Genomic DNA, 22,444 nt, shown 5'->3' with positions numbered 1-22,444 from the left:
TAGTACATTTGTCTCATTCCTCAGGGGTGGAGAAGTTCATCTCCATATCGGTGGGTAATTACCTGGGCAACCGAGGGCTTATCTGTACCTGAGAGCTGAGGGGAGGGCCGGTTTTGCTTCTGCTGGAGCAGGAAAGAGAGACGGGCCCAGACTGCAGTTTGTAAGCAATAGACGGATTTTAAACTTTATTTCTCCCTTTGACTGATTTCAGTTTTAGAGGTATTTTACACCCGGATTTCCTCTTCCCGGACTTATACCTGGCGTAGAATTCCTCTGAACCTGAAATCTGTAATAATGGATGCAACCTTTGGGAGGGCCGCCCTTAGAAATGATGGGGAGAAGTGGTGCTCGCACCGAGGGGTGTGTGTCTACACTTGTGTGGTTGTGGAGGTGCCACCAGATAAGAAACATCAGAGGCACAGGCACAGCACAGCCCCTTCCCCACTTCACCAATCAAAACCAGCCTAAAGAGCTGACGGCTGTCAATCAAGGACCTCTGCCCTGCCAAAAACCACATAAAAGAAGCCTCAGAATGAGCAACCACACCTGCCTGTCTCACCTTAGGCACGCCCTCCCTGTCACGCTATGCAGAGTGTGTGTATTAAAACTTACTTTGCTTTCCTGACTTTGGTCTCTTATCTCACTATATCTGACATCCCTGCGACACCAAGCCGAGTCCTTTCCTTCCTAACACTCGGACACTTTTTAACTGGGGAATTTTTGTCATGTGGGGAGTGCCTGTCTGTGCTCTTCAGGTTACTCTCTGCCCTTGTGGCTTCATTTAATTAACTCTGAGTTATCTGTGGCTCTCGGGCTTCATCCGATTAACTCCCTGGAGTTCTTGGTGAGCCCCACCGTCTTTCCTTCCCGCCCATGTCCGTCTTTCTGCCTAACAACTCCAGTAGAACATCTTTGGGCACATGGCAGGCACTGGTAAGTATCTGTTGGATGTTTACATGAACGAAAACACAAGCTTACTTTATTTTTAGCAAAGTAATGGGTAAAATAATCATTACTAGGAAAGTGCCGTACCACCGCAGAGTCCTAGAAGTCTCTCCTAGGTGATCAGCGAGCGCACCTGCTATCCAGGGCAGCAGAACAGATCCGCCGGGGCAGGCTTTTTGCTCACGCGCATCTCGGTGGACCGGACAGCTTTCTGCGCACGCGCATCTCGGCGCGTCTGCGGGGCGGAGCCGCGGGGCTTGGGACAACGCCTTCCGGGCCTTGTGACGCAGCTGCGCGCGGGGGAGGGGAGCGACCGCCGCTAGCCCAGCCCGCCCTCTTCCGCTGCGGCCTGGGAATGGAAACATCTGCCCCACGTGCCGGAAGCCAGCTTGTGGCGACAACAGCGCGCCACTCAGGGTCCTACTGCGCCGCGGCCCTGCGGGTGTCATCGCGAGACGAGCTCGCCGAAATGGCTGCGTCCAGTCAAGGTAAGGACGGGAGTGCGCGCCGCCGCCGCCGCCGCGGGGAGCCGCCTTCCCGAGTTCCCAGAGGGGTAAGGCTCCTCGCCTGCCAGTCCCGGACCAGCTCTCCAGGGAGCCCAAGCAACTCAGTGGCGCCCAGGGTTCAGCCAAGGTCAGGTGCCAGGCTGGGGCCCAGCTGCTCCGGGATGTTGCCTCCGGTCGGGCTCACGCAGCCTTCCGGCACCGCCCCCATCAGCCCGAGCCCGGAGACCTTCCGTCCTTGTTCTCGGAAGCCCTGTGGCGCTTCTGGCTCTGTTCCTTTGGACGTTAGTCTCAAGCACCTGACGAGGGTTCGTTCTGTGTGCCAGGCGCCTCTTGTGCTGTTGATGGTTTTGAAAGAGTAGTTCACATGTGACCGTACTTTGAAATAGTCTTTTATTTAGTTAGAGTAGTCAAAGGAAGATTCCCCATAATGTAATGTGCAGTGGAGCACGACTACCTCTTACCCTACTAATTTGAGAGCTTCAGAATATATTCAGTTCAGTGCTGGCCCACAAGATCCCATAAACAGCCGTCGTTGAAAATACAACTACATAAATTTGAAATTACATAAATTAGGTTAAAAACAAAGGCAGTGAAAACATTCAACCCATCACTTACTATTTGCCATGCTTTACTGTTATTTGTGCTCTTTAGATTACTTAGGTCTATTATGTCTGTGTTGCAGAAATAACAATACGGTGCGCTACTGTGCATCTCTTCTCCGCTGTGAGTTCAGTGATGTCACAATTCAGTGATGTCACGCTCAGGATTAGTGAGTATATTGTGGAAATTGATAGCCACTACAAATACCACCCCCCACAGCCAGTTAAACATTAACCCGCATATCGCTGTATGCTGGTGATGGTAAAGGGTTGGAATGCACCAAGTAATTATTTTCCTGCAGAGCAGAGTGCCCTTATTCACTTAAAATGTACAGGTTAATCAGATATTCTCACCTAGGTAATGGCTGTGAGAAATTTTGAGATTGACCTCATGAATTTCAGTCTTAATCATACTGATGATCACATGATACTGTCATTGATTTCCTGGGCCCATGAGACACACTTTTTTGTCTACATAATACTTATCATTGCCAAATGTTAAAGTTGGGTGAACTAAAGGTGTCTAATTTGATCCCCTTTTAGACTGGAGCCCCCCTATTGAGCTAACAGACTTGGTAAAATTATATTAAAACTCATTCTTGTTTTCAGTGATTATTTTTAGGGAGAGAAGTTCTTTGACACAGCAGCAATGTTCTCTTGTTACATTAGAAAAAGCACTTTCATTTAACTATTTGCGAGGCCATAGAAGGCCCAATTCCTCAGACATTCATATTTTTGTTATGCTAAATTGGAATCTATGATCCATGTTGAGTTGTATTTTGTGTATGGTGTAAGGTAGGAATTAAGGTTATTTTTCTTAAGTACAGATGCCTAATAGTTCTAACACAATTTGTTGAACAGATTTAGTTTCCTCATTGAATTTCCTTGTTGCCATGTTATTGAAAATCAAATGGCTGAATGCATAGATCTACTTCTGGACTGTATTCTCTTCCATTGATATATTTGTGTATCCTTAGGTCAGTTCTACAGTGTGGGAAATGTGATAGCTCTATAAGTCTTGAAATTAGTTGCCCATATTGTACTGTGGCTTTATAAGAAGTCTTGAAATTCTTTGAACTTTATATTTTTTTCCCCCAGTGTTGTTTTGGCCACTTGTGGCCCATTGTATTTTCCTGAATGATTGCCACAATGTCTCCCATTCCACATGCTCTTTTTTCAGTGTGACTTTGACATTCCTCTCACTGAATGACGGAGTCTGTCTTTCTTCTTGAATCTCAGTGGGAGTGTGTGACTGCTCCAAAGAATGCCGTGGAAGTAACACTGCCTGGCTTCTCAGGCTAAGTCTTAAATGGTAATACAGCCTCTGCCTAGCCCTTGAGCTCCCTCCTTCCCTCAGTTTCTCACTCCTTCCCTTGGGACAGGCACCCTTGAACCTAGCCACCATTCTGTAAGGAAGCCCAGACTAGCCTACGTATGTGTGGCTATAGTAAATGATTCCAGACCCCTGCCTGGGAGCCTTTCAGCTGAAGCTTCAGACATCATGTAACATAGATGAACTCTAATGCTGTACCCTGTCTGAATTCCTGATCCACAGAGTCTGAGAGTATAATAAATGATTGTATTGCTCCATGAAGTTTTCGGGTAAGTTGTTGTATAGCCATAGTAACTGGAACGCTACTCTAGGTCCTTTGCACCTCCATATAAATTTTAGAACCAACTTGTCGATTTCTCAGTAAAAACCTACTTTTTGATTGAGATTGCATTGAGTCTATACGTCAATATGGAGAGAATGAACATTTTAAAATATTCTCTTGCAAAATATATAGTATGTATTCCCATTAATTTAGGTCATCTTCAGTTTCTCTCTGCAGTGTTGAGGTCTTGTATGTTTTTCACTAAATTTATCCCTATGTTATCTCCCTACAGAGAAAGGGATTAGACATTTTGTTAACTCTTTTTCTGTTCTTGGTCAAATCATGTAACCTCTGGGCCTCCATTTCTTAATTACAAAATGGAGTTAATAAACAGTACCTTATTCTGTGGATTTAATTGGATATACATGTTAATTGCCTAGTACATGGTAAATAGTAAGAGCCCAATTAAACGTTACCTCTTATCTTTATTATCACCAAAGACCCACATATAGTGAGAATTGTGAATTTGTGGGCTACTGAATACTTTGAGTTACTCCTGAAAAGGAGAGGCAAATGAAGAAAGTCCATTTTATTTTGGATGCATTATTAAGTATTAGTAGGATCTTTTACTAGGTCATTTTGGTTGTTTTTAAATTTGAGAGGAAGAACTAGAGTACTAATTCTAAATTGTCTAGATTTTTTCTCTAATAGAGATATTATTTGTTGATTTTAGTCTGATTTTCACTTTTATTCATTCACCAATGAATGAAATTTCACTCAATTTCTAGTCAGAATTTCAGAGTTAATTTACTATTTAAAATAGAATGATTGGACATTTTTACTACAATTGTCTCTGATTTCATAAAAATCTCTTCATCTAATTAGAAATGGTGGTGATTTATTATCAAAGCAACTATTTTCTTACTCAGTATCTTAATTCTTATAGGCAACTTTGAGGGAAATTTTGAGTCACTGGACCTTGCAGAATTTACTAAAAGGCAACCGTGGTGGCGCAAGCTGTTTGGGCAGGAATCTGGGCCCTCAGCCGAAAAGTACAGTGTGGCAACGCAGCTGTTAATTGGAGGTGTCACTGGATGGTAAGGACGGGAAAGATGTCCAGGGTCTTTTTATTGCATGGTTGTAGAACCATCTCCTTTAACCAATGAAAACACCTTGACTTTTGTGAAGTTAATCACTTACTACATATTGTATTTACTGCATGCTAAGTACTGTTTGAAGTATTTATACACATAACTCATTTCCTTCTCACAACAACTCTGAAATTGGTACTGTTATTATCTATCCTCATTTTGTAGAAACTAAGGCTCAGAAAGGTTCAGTTGCCTAGGGTCTTAAAGCTAGAAAGTGGTAGAATAAGGAGCTAGCCACTTATTAGCTGTGTTAGATGATAACTTCCTTAATGTGACACAGCTTATGGCTTCATTTGTAATAAATTCAGGAAGTTTTATTAGCAAATTTAGTAAGTGAATAGCTAATCCATTAATCTCATAAGCCCTACCTCTTGCATTTGAAAAATTTTATTGTACAATACAATGTAAATACAGAATAGTGCATATAATATATGCACATTTGAATGACTACATATAGAGGAAACCCCTCTGTAACAGCCACCTAAGTTAAAAAAATGTAGCTTGCACCTCAAAAACTCCAGATAAAGGTCCTGATGGTTACAGAATTATTTCCTTGCTTTTCTTTGTAGTTACAGTACCAGTTCTGTCACTAACTAATATACTGTAGTTTACCTAGTTTTGAACTTTAAATAAATACAGTCATGTGTATTCTTTTAGGTCTTTCATATTTTGCTCAGCCTGTTTTGTATATTTAACCACATTGTGTATAGTTGTACTTTCTTCATTTTCATTTGTATTTAGAATCCAGTTGTATGAATATGCTACAGTATATTCATCTAAGCTGAAACATTTGAGTTTCAATTTTTGGCTAATTTAAACAATGCTGATATGAATACTCTTGTACAAATTTCCTGTTGTGTATGAACACACATTTCTGTAGGGTCTATACTTAGGAGTTGAATTGCCAGATCATGGTATTAACTATCTTCAACGTCAGGAGATAATGTCAAACTGCTTTCCAAAAGTGGTCTTAACAGTTTACCCTCCCAACAATGATGAATGAGTGTTCCTTATCTGCATTCTTGCCAGCACTTGATTTTGCCAGACTGTTAAATTTTTGCGAGTCTAATAGATAGTGATAGGTGGTTTTGATTTACATTTCCCTGAGTAGTTGTGAAATATAGCAATTTTTACATATGTTCACCATTTGGATCTCCTCTTTGATGAAGTCCATTCTGATGTTTTGTAATTTTTCTATTTAGTTATTCTTTTTATAAGAGCTCTTTATATATTGCGAATATGAGTCCTTGGTTGTATGTATTGCAGTTACTTTCACTTATTCTGCATTCTGTAATTCTCTTTTTATTTGCCTTCTGGTATCTTTTGTTGAACTGATCTTGTTTTTAATATAGTCAATTTTATCAATCTTTACCTTAATGGTAGTAATTTTTATGTCATACTTAAGTAATATTTGCCTACCCCATGTGCTAGAACTTTATTGTTTTATCTTCATGCTGAGATTTATAAATTCAACCAGAATTGTTTTCTGTGTTTATTGTGTGGTAAATTTTTTTTTTCCATGTGAAATACCCAGTTGTCCCAGCTCAGTTTATTGCAAAAGCTATCCTTTCTCCACCTGCTGCACTGCCTCTGCTGTATGTCAGGGTATGTGTGTGAGTGTGTGTGTGAATGAGAGAGAGACTGCCATATTCTTCAGGAACTTTTTGGCTATTTTCTTTATTTCTAATTTTTTTAACAGTTTAATAAATAAATTGGCATGTCATAAACTGTACTTATTTGAAGTATACAATTTGGTAAGTGTTGACATGCATACCCATAAACCATCACCACAATCAAGATGACATTTCCATCACCCTAAAAGTTTCTTTGTACTTCTTTATAATCCCAACCACTGATCTGCTTTCTATCGCTAGAGATTACTTTGTGTCTTCTAAAATTATACATAAATGGAATTCGTTTTTGTGTGTATTATTTTCTGTCTGACTTTTCTTTCACTTAGCATACTAATTTCAAGGTTCATCTGTGCAGTTTTTTGTATCACTAGTTTGTTCCTTTTTATTGCTCAGTAGTATATGGATGAGACAGTTCGTTTACCCATTCACCTTCGATGGATATTGGTTTGTTTCCACTTTGGGGCTAAAACTGCTGTGGGCATTTGTGTACAAGTCTTCGAATAAATAGACACTCTCATTTATTTTGGGCAATACCTAGGAATAGTATTGGTTGGTCAGGTAGGTGTATGCTTTAATTTCTTGAGAACCTGTCAAACGGTTTTCTAAAGCATCTGTACTATTTTACATCTCACCAGCAAGGTATGAGGGCTCCAGTTTCTCCATGTCCTCACACTTGGCATGATGTCTTTTTGATTGCAACCATCCTGGTGGGTATGAACTGATATCTCATTATGGTTTTAATTTACATTTTCCTAATGACTAATGGTGTTAGCATCTTTTCATGGGCTTACTTTTGCTATCCATATATCTTTGAGAAGGTATTTGTTCAAATCATTTCTCCATATTTTTATTGGGATATTGGTTTTTCTCTCATTACTGAGTTGTGAGAGTTCTTTATATACTCTGGTTACAGGTGTTAGATGTGTGATTTGAAAATACATTCTTCTACTTTCTAGCTTTTTAGTATCTTGGCAGTATCTTCAAAAGAGCAGAAGTTCTTAATCTTGAAGTGTAATTTATCAACTCTCTCTTTTATAGCTGTACCTTTTGGTGTCATATCTAAGAGTATTTGCCTAACTCAGTGTCACCAAGATTTTCTTGTAGATGATGTATAGGTTTAGATTTTGCATCTAGGTCCATGATCCATGTTGATTTGTCTATCTTGGTGCCAATATCACACTCTTCTGGTTATTGTAACTTTATAAGAATTTATGAAATCAGGTAGTGTAAATTTTATTACAACTTTGTTTTCTCTTTGTTGAAGTTGATTTTGATTTGAGTTTTCTAGGTGCTTAGTATTTTCAGATGAAGTTTAGAATATCAACTTGTTGCCAGTTTCTACAAAAAGCCTGATGAGATTTTGACTGGGATTGCAGTGATATATAAACATGGTTTGTCTCTCCATTGTTGAGGTTTCTTTTAATTTCTCTCAGCAATGCTTTGTAGATCTTGTATGTCTTACATCACATTTATCCCTAAGCATTTCATATTTTTGATGCTATTGTAAATGCTAGTTTTAAATTTCAGTTTCTCATTGTTCATTGCTTATATACAGAAACAATTGATTTTTGTGTATTGATCTTGTGTACCACCGTCTTTGCCAAAGTCACATACTAGTTTGTAGAGTTCAGGGGTCCCCAGGATCACCCTCATGTTTGATAATTCCCTAGGATTCGCGAAGCTCACTGAGAGCTGGTATACTCATGGTTACTATTTTTTTCAGCAAAAGGATACAGATTAAAATCAACCAAGGGAAGAGGTACATGGGGCAGAGTTTAGGAAAGTGGAGTCTTTGTGTTTAAAGTGACCTTTTTGTAGGCAGCATTTAGGTGGGTCTTTGTTTTTTTAATCCAATTTGACTATCTCTTCCTTTAAATTAGGGTGCTTAGACTATTCACATTTAACTTTATTTTTGCTATTACTGGGTGCAAATTTACCATCTTGGTATTCTATCTGTTCTTTGTTTCGTTTGGATCAAATATATGTGTGTGTGTGTGTATGTATACATAGATATATGTATGTATAATATAAATACATACATTATGCATATATATATATATTTGAGGTGAAATTCACATAACATAAAAGCAACCATTTTAAGTATATAATCAGTGGCATTTAGTACCTTCATAGTGTTGTGCGACCACCACCTCTATTTAGGTTCAAAATATTTTTATCATCTCAAAATAAAACCCCATACTCATGAGCAATCACTCCCCATTTCCCCCTTTCCTGGGCCCCTGGCACCCACCAGTCATCTGCTTTCTGTCACTAGGGATATACCTGTTCTCAATATTTTACATTGAATCATGTAATACTTGACCTTGTGTGTCTGGCTTCTTTCACTTAGCATAATGCTTTTGAGCATCCACTTTGTAGTATGTATCAGGACTTCATTCCTTTTAGTAGTGTTTGAGTGTGTATATACACACAATTTGTTTATTCATTTATCCATTGGTGAACATTTGGATTGTTGTCACTTTTTGACTATTGTGAATAGTGCTGCTATGAACATTTGTATACAAGTATTTAAGTACCTGTTGTTTTTTTAGGAGGGGAAATCCTGGGTCATATGGTAATTCTATGTTTAACTTTTTAGGAATCACTTAACTGTTTTCCACAGCAGCTGAACCATTTTACTTTTCCATAAGCAATGTACAAGGGTTCCAGTTTCTCTGCATCTCACAAACGCACATATTTTCTTTTTTTAATTACTATAGCCATCTTGGTGTGAAGTGATGTCACCGTGGTTTTGATTTGCATTTCCCTAATGACTGGTGATGTGGGCAATTTGTTTTCATTGTCATATAGTTTACTTTTACATGTGTTAGAAATTCATAGTATATTCTTATTTTCCCATTAAATACTGAATTCTTATATTTTTAAATAAGAATGAGACCTTCCATATTTACCCTTACAGTTTATTTCTTGTGCTCTTCATGCCTTTGTGTGGATCCAGATTTCCATCTGGTATCATTCGCTAATGCCTGAAAGACTTCTCTTTTAACTTTTTTTTTGCTGGTAGTCTGCTGGTGATTTATTTTTCAGCATTTGTGTATCTGAGAAAGGTCTTTATTTCTTTTTTGTTTTTGAAAGATATTTTCACTGGGTATAGAATTATAGCTTGACAGGGTATTTTCTTCCCAGTACTTTAAAATGTTATTCCATTATCTTTTTTCATGTTATTTTCTATGAGAAATGTGCTATTTCAATTTTATACCTCTGTATCTAATGTCCCTTTTCCCCTTTTCAGGCTGCTTTTAAGATTTTTCTCTTTATCATTTCTTTTATGCAGTTTGAATATGTTGTGCCTAGGTGTAGGGGTTTTTTTCCATGTTTCTTATGCTTTGAGTTCATTGAACTTTTTAGATGTGTGGATTTATGGTTTTCATCAAATTTGGAATATTTTTCTCATTATTTCTTCATATATTTTTTTTCCTTCAGCAATTTCAGTCACACATATAATACCACTTGAAGTTTTCCCATAGTTCATTGATACTGTTTATTTTTTTTTAACTTTATATTTTTAAATAACTAGATTCACAAGTATTTGTTAGAAAAGTATCTGGAGACCCTGTCTACCATTCCTCCAGTTTTCCCCAATGCATAACTATAGTTCAGTATTACGACCTTATTTTCATGCTTTTCACTCTTTTTTCCAATCTCATTTTTGATAGTTTTTATTATTAGTCATGACGTTCACTACTGTTTTCTTCAATAGTATCTAACTTTTGTTGTTAGTTCCATCATGTGTAGTTTTCATCTCAGACATTGTTATTTTCATCTCTAGACATTTGATTTGATACTTTAAAATATGTTCCTTGTCTACTTATTATGTACAGTCTTTCCTCTAGATTCTTGAACATATGGGATATAGTCGTAATAACTTTTTTTTGGTTATCAAGTGGTCCTTTATTGAAAAATTTTCCTTTGTAGTGCTTAACTAGGTGGGCATTCCACTGCACCACTGTTGATGTCATCTATGATGCCATGAGAGTGACAGCCATCAACATTGCAGCCTACAGACTGGGCAGTCCCCAGGATCTCTTTAATGGTTCCAGAATGTTCTCTTGCTAAAGATCAGTGCCTCATCTGTTGGGCAATATTTACAATTTTTCATCAAAAGTGATACTTCCGCTGTGCTTAATGTTTTTCTGCTTCTCCTTGTCTCTTGGTGGCTCCTTGAAGGTTCTGATGATCAGGGCAGAGGCAGAAGGCACCACCTCAGTCTGGGCCTATCTGTTCTGAGTGGTCAGTTTCACTGTAATCCTCAGAACCTTCCAAGCACCGGTTGGATGTCATCACCAACATTTTGGGGAGACAGACCCAGGGAGCCAATCCTGGGGGCCAGGGAAGACCTGGCACCAACTTACCAACCAGTGCACCTCAGGTATCTGACCTTGATCTTTTTGGGATCAACTTAGGCAGCATGAATGAACCTGAATTCAAGATGACCAAAGAAAATTGCACCTAATTTTAAAGACAGACTGAGGGAAAAATTACTAGAGTTTAAATATACTTCATTTTCCCCCCAAATTTCTTTGGAGGAGAAAAACACCCTTATCCGTGACTTTTGGTTTTTGAAAAAAAGATGGGAGAAAAAATGGCTAGGTAATGACACAGTTGGTTGCATATATTACTGATTAAACAATCTTAGCTGAAAAATGTCAGTTAATAACTTCATATAAGGGACTTAGGGCCAGTGTATATAAAGTACAGGCAATTTACTTCAGCTTATGATCAGATTTAAGAATTAAGTCCTTATTGTTTATTTACTAGTCCTCCTACCCTTCCACTTTAGTCCCTTCTGAGATATACCTAACTTTTGTTCACAAACATTTAAAAACCTTGTGATGTCCTCCACAATTGTTATATATGTAGTTCTTTCTTCTACTGAGCTGAAATGTATCAAGGGGTGAGAGGTAGAAAATTAGGGCAGAGAAGATGTCATTTAAACCCATAGAACCAGATGAAAACATCTATGAAGTATATGTAGAGAAAAGGTAACTGAGCCTTGGAGCAGTCCAGTATTTAGAGGTTAGGAAGATGAGGAGTCAGCAAGAGAGTCTGAGTGGAATGGCTAGTGAGATATGAAGAAAACCAAGAGAGAATGGTATTTCAAAAGTTATTTCCAGGAGAGCAATTGACTGTCAGAGCTGCTGATAGGACAACTGAGATGAAGGCTAAGAAATGAACATTAGCATGTGGTAACGTCAAGATCATTGGTAACTTTGTTGAAAACACTTGTTTCCTTTAAGTCATGGGACCAAAAGCCTGCTTAGAGTGGCTTTGAGAGAATGGGCAGAGGAGACAAATAGACGACTAGACAAACCATAAGTAGTTTCGCTGTGAAGGGGAACAGAGCAAAGGGAAGGACATTTTCAACAATTGTTAATAATTACAGCGTATTTCCATATAGCAATGAAGAAAATGAATCTCTGCCCTGTGGAACAGGGTTTGGGAAGGGAGATAGACAATAATAAAGACACAAATCAAATAACTAATTAAATTGGCCACTAGATGTAGCCAGTCAGATATCACATGAACATTTCACATTCAACATATTCAAAATAGTTTTATCTCCTTCCATCCCCTTCCCTTCCTTTTCGTCTGTTGCTCTTCCTTGTTTCCGTATTGTAAAAAAATACAACCACACTGCCTAGTTGTTCTGGTCAGATTCCTGCTGTCCCTTATCCCTTGTAACCACCGTGTCCTCAAACTTAGGCCTATTTTATTTACTTGCTTCACAGTTCTCAGGGCTGCTCCCTCATCATCATCTCTATCCTACTACCTTATTTTGGCCCATCAGCATTTCTCTTCCAGACTGCTCCAAACTAGAGCCTCTGCCTTTATCCTTTCCTCCTTTAGTCTGTGTCTACAATGTAGCCAGAGTCATCTTTTAAAAACACAGTCCAGGAGTTTTAAGGGATTTTCTCAAGACCACAAAATTAGTAAATGGTAGAGGCAGAATTTGAGTCAGGGCCTTCCGGAGTTCAGAGCCTCTGCTGTTGCCTTATGTCATGTTCCCCTTGGGGACTGGCTTTATGTATGGAGTAGGAAGGAACTGATCATCCCAAGGTAAGGAGGATTTAAACACTGTTAGAAGTGCGTGTTCATGTGTATCTGACAGCTTGTCAATCTATCTGATGTCGGTTTGATTTTTGTAGGTGCACAGGTTTCATATTCCAGAAGGTTGGAAAGTTGGCTGCAACAGCTGTGGGAGGTGGATTCTTTCTCCTTCAGGTCTGTATGTGAAATACTCCTAAATGTTTGGAAATTCCATTTGCCTATTAGGAATGTGGTGTGAGGAGCTGTTAGATCCTGGCTATATTCCACTGGAATTTGCTTTCATGTAGTATTTGAAATTGCTAGTGACCATTTGAATCCAACTTTGTCAGTTACTAGTCACATTTTATTTTGTTATTTGTATCATGGGTACACAAGTACATATGCCTTATTAAAGCTCCTTTCAGGGTTTTTAAGACAGTTGAAATATTAAGCAGATGTGATTCAAAAATACAAAGTGTAATACAAGTGCCCTGTGCTGTGATTTATTTTTGTACACTAATATAGGCAGCTTTTACATAGAGGACATCGATCCCAGAGTGGTCAGTAATAAATGAGGGCTTGATGATAGTACAGTCAGATGTCTTCTGCTGTCTGTTTGGCCTGGCTTTTATTTCAGAGTCACTGGTTCTCTGAGGCTGCAATGTAGCCTTGGTTTGCAGACTTGACTCCACATTGGAATCACCTGGGCATTTTAAAAAAACACTTGATGCTTGGGGCCTGACCCCCTTTTCTTATCTCATAGGTGGTAGGCATGTTTACACATTGGAGTGTAGTTGATTCTCAAGGTGATTTTAATGTGCAGCGGAGCTGAGAACTACTGCTCTTGTGGAGCCCTGGTCCCTGAATTCATAGCCATTTGTCTCCTCTCACAGTTGGCAGTTCTCATTTTAGCAAGATAAGTTCTACATTAGAACTGTAATTGGAGTGAGTCTCCCAGATGGGTTGGCTGAAAATTAAATGTGTGGAAGAAGGCTGGTGACTGGCTGGCTGGGGCTGGGTTGAATATAGTATTGCTGCACAACAGATTCCCTCAATACTTAATGCTCGAAAGTAACCATTATTTTTTTTCTCTCTCACAGTTTCCATGGGTTGGGAATTTGGGGAGGGTTAAGGTGGGTGCTTGTGGCTGGGGAGTCTCCCGTAATTGCAGGCAGGAGGTGACGAGCTGGATGAGCAGAGGGCTGGGGTGGGTCTGGGATGGCTGGGCCTCTCTCTGTCTCTTGGAGGTCTGAGTCCCTGCAAGTTGGGGTCCCCCCACATTTCTGTCTCCTTCCTCTTACTCCTTCAGGCAGAGGTACAGTGTCCCCTGCCCTACACCCTGCAGTGAGTCTTGACAGTTGCTTTGAAATATCTTTTTTTTCACCTCAAACTTTTTAAATTGAAGTATAATTAACATAAAAATATTAGTTTCAGGTATACAACATAGTGATTCGATATTTATATGCATTATAAAATGTCTTATCTGAGGGTACCGTTTGTTTCTTTTTGGGGCCCTGACTGACAGAAGCAATTGGTATTGGAAGTGTCTCCAGGAGAGACCCTCAAAATAGGATTCTGGCATTGCGTGGGTCAGATTTTCAAGGAGTGCAGGGAGGGATGAAGGTGGGGGTTAGGCATGATGTTTGGAGATCAGGGGTTATGGTTTGACATAGGATCCATTGTCCTTTCCTGCATGTTGGTAATTGTTCCAGCAGCATTTAGTGAGGAAGTCTTCCTTTTCCCAGTGTTTATAACACTGCCTTTATCATATATCAAAATTCATGTGTGTGTGGATTGGATTCTAGTTTTTCTATTCTGTTCTACTGGTCAACTTTCTACCTTTACTAAGCCTTAATACTTGGTAAGTGTGCTCTTCAGGAGTGTTGTGATTGCTTTTGTACTTATGCTTGTCCATGTAAATTTTAGGACAAGTTTGTCAATTACTTTCAAAAATTCATTTATGATTAGAATTGCATGGGAACCATACAGATAAATTTGGGAAGAATTAATACCATTTGTGATAGCAAGTCACCTGTCTGTGAACATGTTCTTTCTATCTATCTAGGTCTCCCCTAATTTCTTTGCATAGATTTCTACTTCTTTTCCCCATATAAATCTTGTACATTTGTGGTTCAGTTTCATTCCTAGGTACCTTATAGCTTTAGCTGAGCTTGTGGCTTTCCGTGGGCACTCACCCAAGCCCTAAGGCTGTCCCCCAATTGGACTCAATGATTGTAGTAAGTCTTAAAATCAGGTAGTAGGATTCCTCCAGTTCTGTTATTTTTTTAAATCACTGGCTCTTCTGTTTCCTTTGCCTTTCCATACACATTTTAGAACCAGCTTATTTATATCTATAAACTGCCCTGCTGGGACTGGAATGGCAATAACTCTAGCTTAGTTTGGAGAGAATTGCACATCATTTCTACTTTGAGTCTTCCATTCCATGTACATAGCCTGAGCCTCCATTTATTTGGTTGGTCTTTGAGTTCTTTCTTCAGTATTTTGTAGTTTTCAGCATACAGATCCTGTGTGATTTTTGTCTAGATTTATGCCTAGCATTTAACTATTTTGTAGCTATTGTAAACAAAAAAACTTATTTCCATTTCCAGTTGTTTAAATTGCTAGCATATAGAAATACAGTTGATTTTTTGTGTTGATCTTGTATTCTGCAATCTTGATAAACTCACATTTTAGATTTAAGAGTTTTTGGGGTTTTTTGTTGAATTCTTTGACTGTATAGACAAACATGTCTACAAAAAGTGACAGTCTTTTCACCAAGTTGAAGCTTCCTGTCTATTTCTGTTTTTCTGAGACTTTTTATATTATGTGTGTTGAATTCTCTCAGAGGTATTTGAGTCCTGCCTCAAATGTAGGTCAAACAATACTGGAGGAAAAATGGGAAATGTCCAGTTCTGGGCTTTTTCAATCAGCTGCTTTTTGTCTTGGCAGAGCCCTCAAGTAACTATTCAGTGTATTCTATTCTGTGGGAAAGATAGGGTGGAGTAAAGGGGTGTGAAGCTTTGAATCTTCGCTTAGTATGTAATTTTTGAGAATCAGCTACGTTGCTACTGTAAGTAAATTTGTTCTTTTTAGTGCTCAATAATATCCTGTTGTGTGAACATGGCCCAATTTGTTTATCCAGCCACATGCGGAGGACATTTGGGTCATGCGCAGTTTCAGTGTTGGTAAATAATTCCAAGTCGCTCGGTTAAAAGGCAACCAGTTAACACTCAGTAAGAGTGGATAAAAGTGTCTGTTTCCTCTCATCCTTACCATCACTGGATATTTTCAATCTTAATTGTTTCCAATCTGACAAAAAAGTTATAGTAGGTCATTAATTTTAATTGTAATTTCCTTCATTACTTGTGAAGTTGAACTTTTTCCTTTTATTTGGCCACTTCTGTGAGTTGCCTTTACCCATTTTTTAGGTGGATTTCTTTTCTCACTGATCTCTAGAAGAATTTCACTTTCTATGAATATTACTGTCTTGATTATTAATATATATTGCAAATATTTTCTCCAGCCTGGTTTGGGTGACTGTTTAGTTCGTGGTGCCATTAACGAAAATAGAGAGTAGAGGAAGAACAACAATGTAGGAGGCTACCAGAGGGGAAAAGAATGTCACTTTTAAATATTTTGAGATATCTAGGTAGATATGCTTTATCAAACTGTTTGGTGATGTTGGTGGAGGATTGATTGATGGGCTGTATAATCAGTCTCTTCATTCCTTGGATAACACTAGTCCATCCGAAACTACATATTTGAATCCGTTTTATCCTGTTCACACTGTAAGGTGAAGAAACAGAAACGGACCTTACAGCCAACTGGGAGAAGCACATCCCTTATATGAAGTTGCTCCCAAGAAGTCTCTGTGTGGTCATGTCCTAGAAGACTCCTTTCTGAGAAACAGCCTTACAACCTGACAGCCTTGCTCTGTTCACATTGTCAAAAAACTCAGATTTATGTTGGCTGTAAGATCTGTTTCTTCACCTTACATCTTGACTTCCAATTCTGATTTTCATTTTATCACTTTATTTTGTAAGCTAATTTAAAACTTCGTAGAGGGGGTAAGACTATAAAGTAAACAAGTTGTCAGCAGTCATTGAAGGCTGGTCTACTGATTTCTGGTGCCAGACATGTAGGGGAGATGCTGAGTAGATATGGAGTGAATGTCACTGTCATACACTAAGCTGGATGGCAATGTCTCCAAACATGGAAAGTCAGAAGAGTTTTTGATAATGTACTTCAGTGATTTATCCTGACAAAAACAAATAACAAGCTTGTGTTGCTTTATTTCTTGCTATCGTTGAAACTACAGCTTGCAAACCATACTGGGTACATCAAGGTGGACTGGCAGCGAGTAGAGAAGGACATGAAGAAAGCCAAGGAACAGCTTAAGATCCGGAAGAGCAGCCAGATACCCACGGAGGTCAAAAGCAAAGCAGAGGAGGTGAGGCCTGTTTGTTCGCATGCAGTGTGTGAGAGGTACAGACAGTTCTGTGTGTACAAAACTGGGGTAGACGTACCGGTATGTCAGCCTTGGATGGAATGTCTTCACCTTAGAGGCATTGTTTAAAATCTGGGTAGTTGAAGTGTTTGGTGACCTTTATCAGTAGGTGAGAGTGCAGAGTGATACATAGGCATATGTGGGGGTTGATCATCCCTTGAATTAGCTCTTATAGGGACAAGGGCAGCACAACAAGTGGGGAGGATAATAAGGACGTAGATCATAATACAGCCAGTATGATTTTGAGTCATATTTTGTCTCTGTACACACACATCTCTTAAATGTCCATACTTTACTTGTTCTATACATAACTAGAAGGAATGTCTAACCCAGAGGTAGGCAAAATTTTTTTGTAACAGGCAAGATAGTCAGTATTATCAGCCTTGTAGGCCATGTGGTCTCTGTCACAACTACTGAACTATACCTTATAGTGCAAAAATAGCCATAGGTGTGGCTGTGCTAGTGAAACTTTATTTAAAAACAGGTGGTCAGCTGGATTTGGGGACAGGAGAAACCCTTCCACTTTATAAGGACGTATTGTGCTACTTCTTTATTACCGTTAGAAATATGTCAAATACCCCAAAGAAATGAGTGTACTGAACTGGTGAGAAAGGTGTCAAGAAGGTGCCTTGCTCCATTTGTAGCCTGGAGCCATGGTGTTCAGGATTCACATAGAACAGAGACAGCATGAGTGCAGAGGAGGGATTTCAAGATAAATTGAAATGGACCTTGTGCTTGAGGCATTCACACTTTAGTAGCAGTGACAGGAAAAAGTCATATAGTCAAATAGAATAGGTGATATTAGGACAACTTAGGTTAAACATGACATGGATGGTGGCAACTCAGTCTAAACTGGTCCTTTACCCAGAGTGGAAAGTGGCATCTGTCAGACCTAGGGGCATAGATAGTCCTCTCCCTTCCACCCTTTTCCTCCTCAAGCTCAGGGTAATGAAAGTTACACTATTTTCATTTCACCAAAACTTTTCATTATTTACGACAGTTTACAAAAGCAATAAATAATGGTTGAAAACTTTTTTAATGATATAGGAAATATATATAATAAAAAGTATGTGATACTAATAATATTTGATTAGAACCAAGTGTTGACTCACAGAGGCAACTTGTTTTAAACCAAGCAAAAGATTTGGAATTGGTTCATTCCATAAATATTTTTGTATTCCCACTTGTGGCCTGTCACTGTCACCGGCCCCAGAGATAGTGGCCAGCTCGCCATCTCAGAGCCTATTGTCTTATTTGGGAAGCAGAGAAATAGATGGTAAGTTTGGTATTTAACAACAAAGGAGTCATTGATGATTTCAGTAGAGAACAGTTTTAGTGGGGTGGTGGAGTTAAAGAGCAGATTGTAGCAAGTTAAGAAAATAAAGACAATGAATGAAAACAATTGTTTCAGGAAGTTATATGATTTTTTTCATTCCCCCTGATGATGAGATGTTAAAAGACAATGCCTCTAGTACTGAAATGTGGTCCTTTACCGAGAGGGAAAAGTGGGGAGGAGTGTAAGTGATGCAGGGAGACATAGGCACAGTCAGAATGAGGACACTAGAGGGTCCCAGGAGGTAGGCCAGGAGAGTAGACAGGGTCAGGGGGAAGTCAGGGTGTGAGTGGCTTAAATGGTTGAGAGGTGAAGTCGGTTTATTTCAAGAAATTATTAGGCTAGGATACTGCATGTGTTGTCCCAGTAAACACTTTGTAAGGTGGTGGTTGTACTTGGGAGAAAGGGAGCCTGACCCATGACCCACTTATGATAGAGCACAGACATGAGAGCCAAAGGATGCCAAGTGTACGCTGCGAGCCTCAGATGAGGGGAACTTCTGCTGGAGGTGGGAAGCTTTAGGAGATTAAGATATCCTTATTTTAAACCATCCTCTGATGTGGTGAAGTGTGAGAATGAGAATTCATAGCGTCTTCTTGAGAGGAGGTCTCAGAAGGGGGAAAGGGGATAGATGGACAAACAGGATGAATGGATGGAGAGATTTGGGGAGACTTCTGAGTGAGCAGCCTTCATTACCACCAGAGAGAGTGGAAGGAGCAAAACCATGAGAGTTGCCCCTTTTCCTGTAACTGCCCCAGTGAACTCTGTCCTTGCCTGTCTCTGAGTGAACTCTCAGGCAGATTTTTTAGCTCTCTAAAGGACATTACTAAAACCAATCCAAGGAGTTGCCATTAATTTCTCCTCCTCATCCTGCAAATGGCCAGTCATCTAGTCACAAGTCCCATCTCAAAAACATCTCTTAGATTTGATCACTACACACTAGCAACCCTGCCACCACGTTGCCAAAGACCCATTGTCTCACCTCCTGATTTGTATCCTGCTTCCTGTTTGACTCCTCATAGTCTTATTCTCCTCATTTGTCATTTTCACAAGTAAGCTGACTCGTGGCTTTCACTGCCCTGTGGGTAAAGTATACAGTACCAAGCAACTAGGGGATTAGCATTGTTAAGATCGCATAGGTAATAGAGATGATTCCTAATAATAATATCCTTACCAAAATAATCCATTGTGCTATCTTCTGTTCCTAGGTTGTGTCATTTGTGAAGAAGAATGTTCTAGTGACTGGTGGGTTTTTCGGAGGCTTTCTGCTTGGCATGGCATCCTAAGGAGAATGACTGCACTTCCATTATTCCTGGTTTTTCCAACCAGCAGCCTCTTTACTCCATCATAGGACACCGAGTCTTTCCTCCAGTTCTCCTGTGCCTTCCTCCCAGCTTCTATAGGCATCTGTTGGTACAAGTTGATAGGGCCCCACTGTGAGCTTGATGGCAGTGGAAGAGACAGCCCACGTTAGTTTTTTCTCTCACCGTACTCCCCACCTGACTAATTGTAGGACAGCAAGAATGTTCCTTTCCCCCATACAAGATGTTACCAGAACATGGTGCAATATGGCTCACCTTAGAGGATGAGCAGATCCTCAAAGGTTGTCCAAAACTTGATTTGGAAAAGAAAGAAGCATAGATACCTTATGTGCTGCATGGAAAGGAACTGAATACATTTGCCTTTAAGCACGAAAGATTTTGGCATCTTGGTGTCTACTTTCATTTTTAGTTGGTTTTAGATTATACAATACTATTTATACCTGCTATAATTATTCTGACAGAAATGGCAGCATAAGCACTGTAATTGAAATATCTGAATATGGGATGAACTTGTGATCACAGTATATGTACTGAGCTGAAGGTATTGTGTTTGGTGGGAAGGTCTTGAGGGAAACCAACCAATAGATTCATCATTGGATGGTCAAAATTAGTGAATCATTTAGAGCCATTAAGATGATCCAGGAATGTTTTCTGCCATACGGGATAATGCAACTCATGGCTGTTTTCCAAAGGGTTTATTTATGGCAAAACAAGTGACTATAGTTGAGAGAGGGAAGAATTTCTTGGATTTGTATTTCACAGAAAAGGTTTTGAGCTTTGAAATATGAAGTATTCTTTGCAAAACATTAGGGGTAACCGTAGCTCTGCTGTGCCAATTCCATTATTTCTTTATCCAGTTAGCATGAAACATGTAACAGTTTGAACCAGAATTTTAAAAAGGTAGCATTCTTGGCATTCAGAGTTGAGAACAGTAGCAGTAGCATGTGTGGAATAAATTATTTCCATTATCAAATGTAATCTCCTGTCTCACAGTGACCCCAACTCTTAGAATTATTTTTTAAAATAAAAGTTTATAGACGTACATACATATGCTTAGAATCTTAGCACATTTTGCTATAATGGCCTGTTACCATGTCTGCAACCTCATGTAGAAGCTCTGCTTCTGGAGGGCAAGGCTTCTGTCATGGTCATGAAACCTATGGACGTTTCACCCCAAGCACCTAATAGGTACTCAGTAATTGTTGAATAGCTGAATAATGAGTTCATATAAATGCATCTGGAAAAGAGACTGATGAAAAGAATTATTTGAGACCGTGCATTCTGAGGATGCAGAAAACTTGGATTTAATTCTTAAACTTGCAGATGATCCCTTGTAAAGTGTATGTTTTTTAAGACCTTCCCTTTAAAATCTTTGCTTTTTAACGTATATTGGGAGTGAGACGTTGAATTTGGAAATTGTAGCTACCACTGAGCTGAACCATCAGTAAAGTAGGCTCAGGCATTTAGGGTAGCCTCTAACTGATGAGGCTTTATTGTCAGCAGCTTTGCTTCCAGTGGGGAAGTGGGGCCAAGATATTCCCCAAGAGAACAGCTGCCACCCTTTCATACAAAACAAGAACCAGGGCTGGTGAGCTGCGTCCATGCACGCAGGGTTTTCGTTTATGTAGCAAGGCATATATTTTTGTCCAGTGCCCAAGGTCCAGTGACTTACTGGGCCTCCTTCTTAGCGGTGGGGGAACTGAAGAGCTGAGTTTTTTTGAATGACTGACGGATGGAGGCGTCGAGCAATTGTCAGCATGTATATAAGGTCCCCAGCAACTTGCCTTTGAACATGTTCGAGATTTCTGCGTCCCCTGCTGGCAGGGTTTGGTAATACTACACTCAGGGCTTCTCTACCTCTATGTACCTTGGCCTGTCTGGGAGAATCTCCTGTGACACTGATTTGTCTGTACCAGTACTTAACGCACCCACACCTGGTTGCTGGAGCACCTGCGACGTTTTTCTCCTCTTTGCCACTCCACACCTGTGCACCCCGTGGTGCCCTTTTGACATTCTTTGACCAGGGTCACTCCTGCAGTAGGACTGCATAGGATAGGGACTTGACCTAATACAGCTGACTGATGATGCTTGCATCCACTATCCCCAGAGTTCACCCTGGTGTCAGAGTATAGGGAAGAGGTATCCAGGCGCACTTTTATTTTGGCTGCTGCCTATTCAGGCTCAACAGATAGACTCCAGTGTTTATGTTCTCCCTTGGACTCTGTATCCTTATTGCTGACACAGCGGGGGGTACCCTCACCCATTGTTGTGAGTGTCATTGTCATGATAACTTCATACTAACACTACCTTCTTTCTGCTTCTGGTGTGTGCTTCAACCTATGACCACTCAGCCTTGGGACATTAATCATCAAGACAAGAGGGTCTTTGACTCCTGTCTTGCCAATGGGTTTCAGCCCCAGGCAAGTTTGCTATGGATTCAATGTGACCAAAGAAATTGACAGCAAAACGTTCTTTGGGGTGAAAGGGTTTATTACCCGGCTTGTTCTCCAGAGGTAGGTCGAGCACTAGCGTCTGCCTGCGCCCAAAGCACTGGGCCGAGCTCTCTATAGAGCACAATAATAGCTTACTGCCTAAAGGTGTGGAAGCGGTAGCCTAGCAACAGGCCAGTTACATCATCAGGTGGTTTAAGTTCAGTGGGATCCTGGCCATAGGAACCCCAACTTCCCCACAACTCCCCAACCTGACCCACCACTTGGTAAGAGCCCTCCCTGTTGGACTTAAAGTCAGCTTATTGACTTGCCCAAACTATCTACCTTTCTGAATTTGAAACAGTAAAAAATGTT

General features: G+C 39.8%; 1 protein-coding gene and 1 pseudogene across 1 annotated transcript; one reads left to right on the top strand and one right to left on the bottom strand.

The window, feature by feature from the left end:
* Nucleotides 1-1,205: 1,205 nt before the first annotated feature.
* Nucleotides 1,206-20,686, top strand: FUNDC2 (FUN14 domain containing 2). The gene is made up of 5 exons (XM_036923554.2): nt 1,206-1,433; nt 4,592-4,742; nt 12,598-12,673; nt 16,797-16,928; nt 19,527-20,686. Exons 1-5 carry the CDS (start codon nt 1,301-1,303, stop codon nt 19,602-19,604), a joined length of 570 nt encoding a protein of 189 aa, XP_036779449.1. The 5' UTR covers nt 1,206-1,300; the 3' UTR covers nt 19,605-20,686.
* Nucleotides 9,781-11,845, bottom strand: LOC118931296 (60S ribosomal protein L12-like; annotated as a pseudogene).
* Nucleotides 20,687-22,444: the final 1,758 nt, after the last annotated feature.

The sequence above is a fragment of the Manis pentadactyla genome, chromosome X, assembly GCF_030020395.1.
Source record: "Manis pentadactyla isolate mManPen7 chromosome X, mManPen7.hap1, whole genome shotgun sequence".
NCBI lineage: Eukaryota > Metazoa > Chordata > Mammalia > Pholidota > Manidae > Manis > Manis pentadactyla.
This window is presented reverse-complemented; position numbering and strand designations above follow the sequence as displayed.

What these genes read in the sequence shown, in the direction of transcription:
- FUNDC2 (XM_036923554.2), top strand. Translation starts at nt 1,301, where the DNA reads ATGGAAACATCTGCCCCACGTGCCGGAAGCCAGCTTGTGGCGACAACA. An exon ending in ATTGGAGGTGTCACTGGATG is followed by an intron (nt 4,743 to 12,597) that starts GTAAGGACGGGA and finishes TGATTTTTGTAG; the next exon opens with GTGCACAGGTTTCATATTCC. An exon ending in GTGGATTCTTTCTCCTTCAG is followed by an intron (nt 12,674 to 16,796) that starts GTCTGTATGTGA and finishes TTGAAACTACAG; the next exon opens with CTTGCAAACCATACTGGGTA.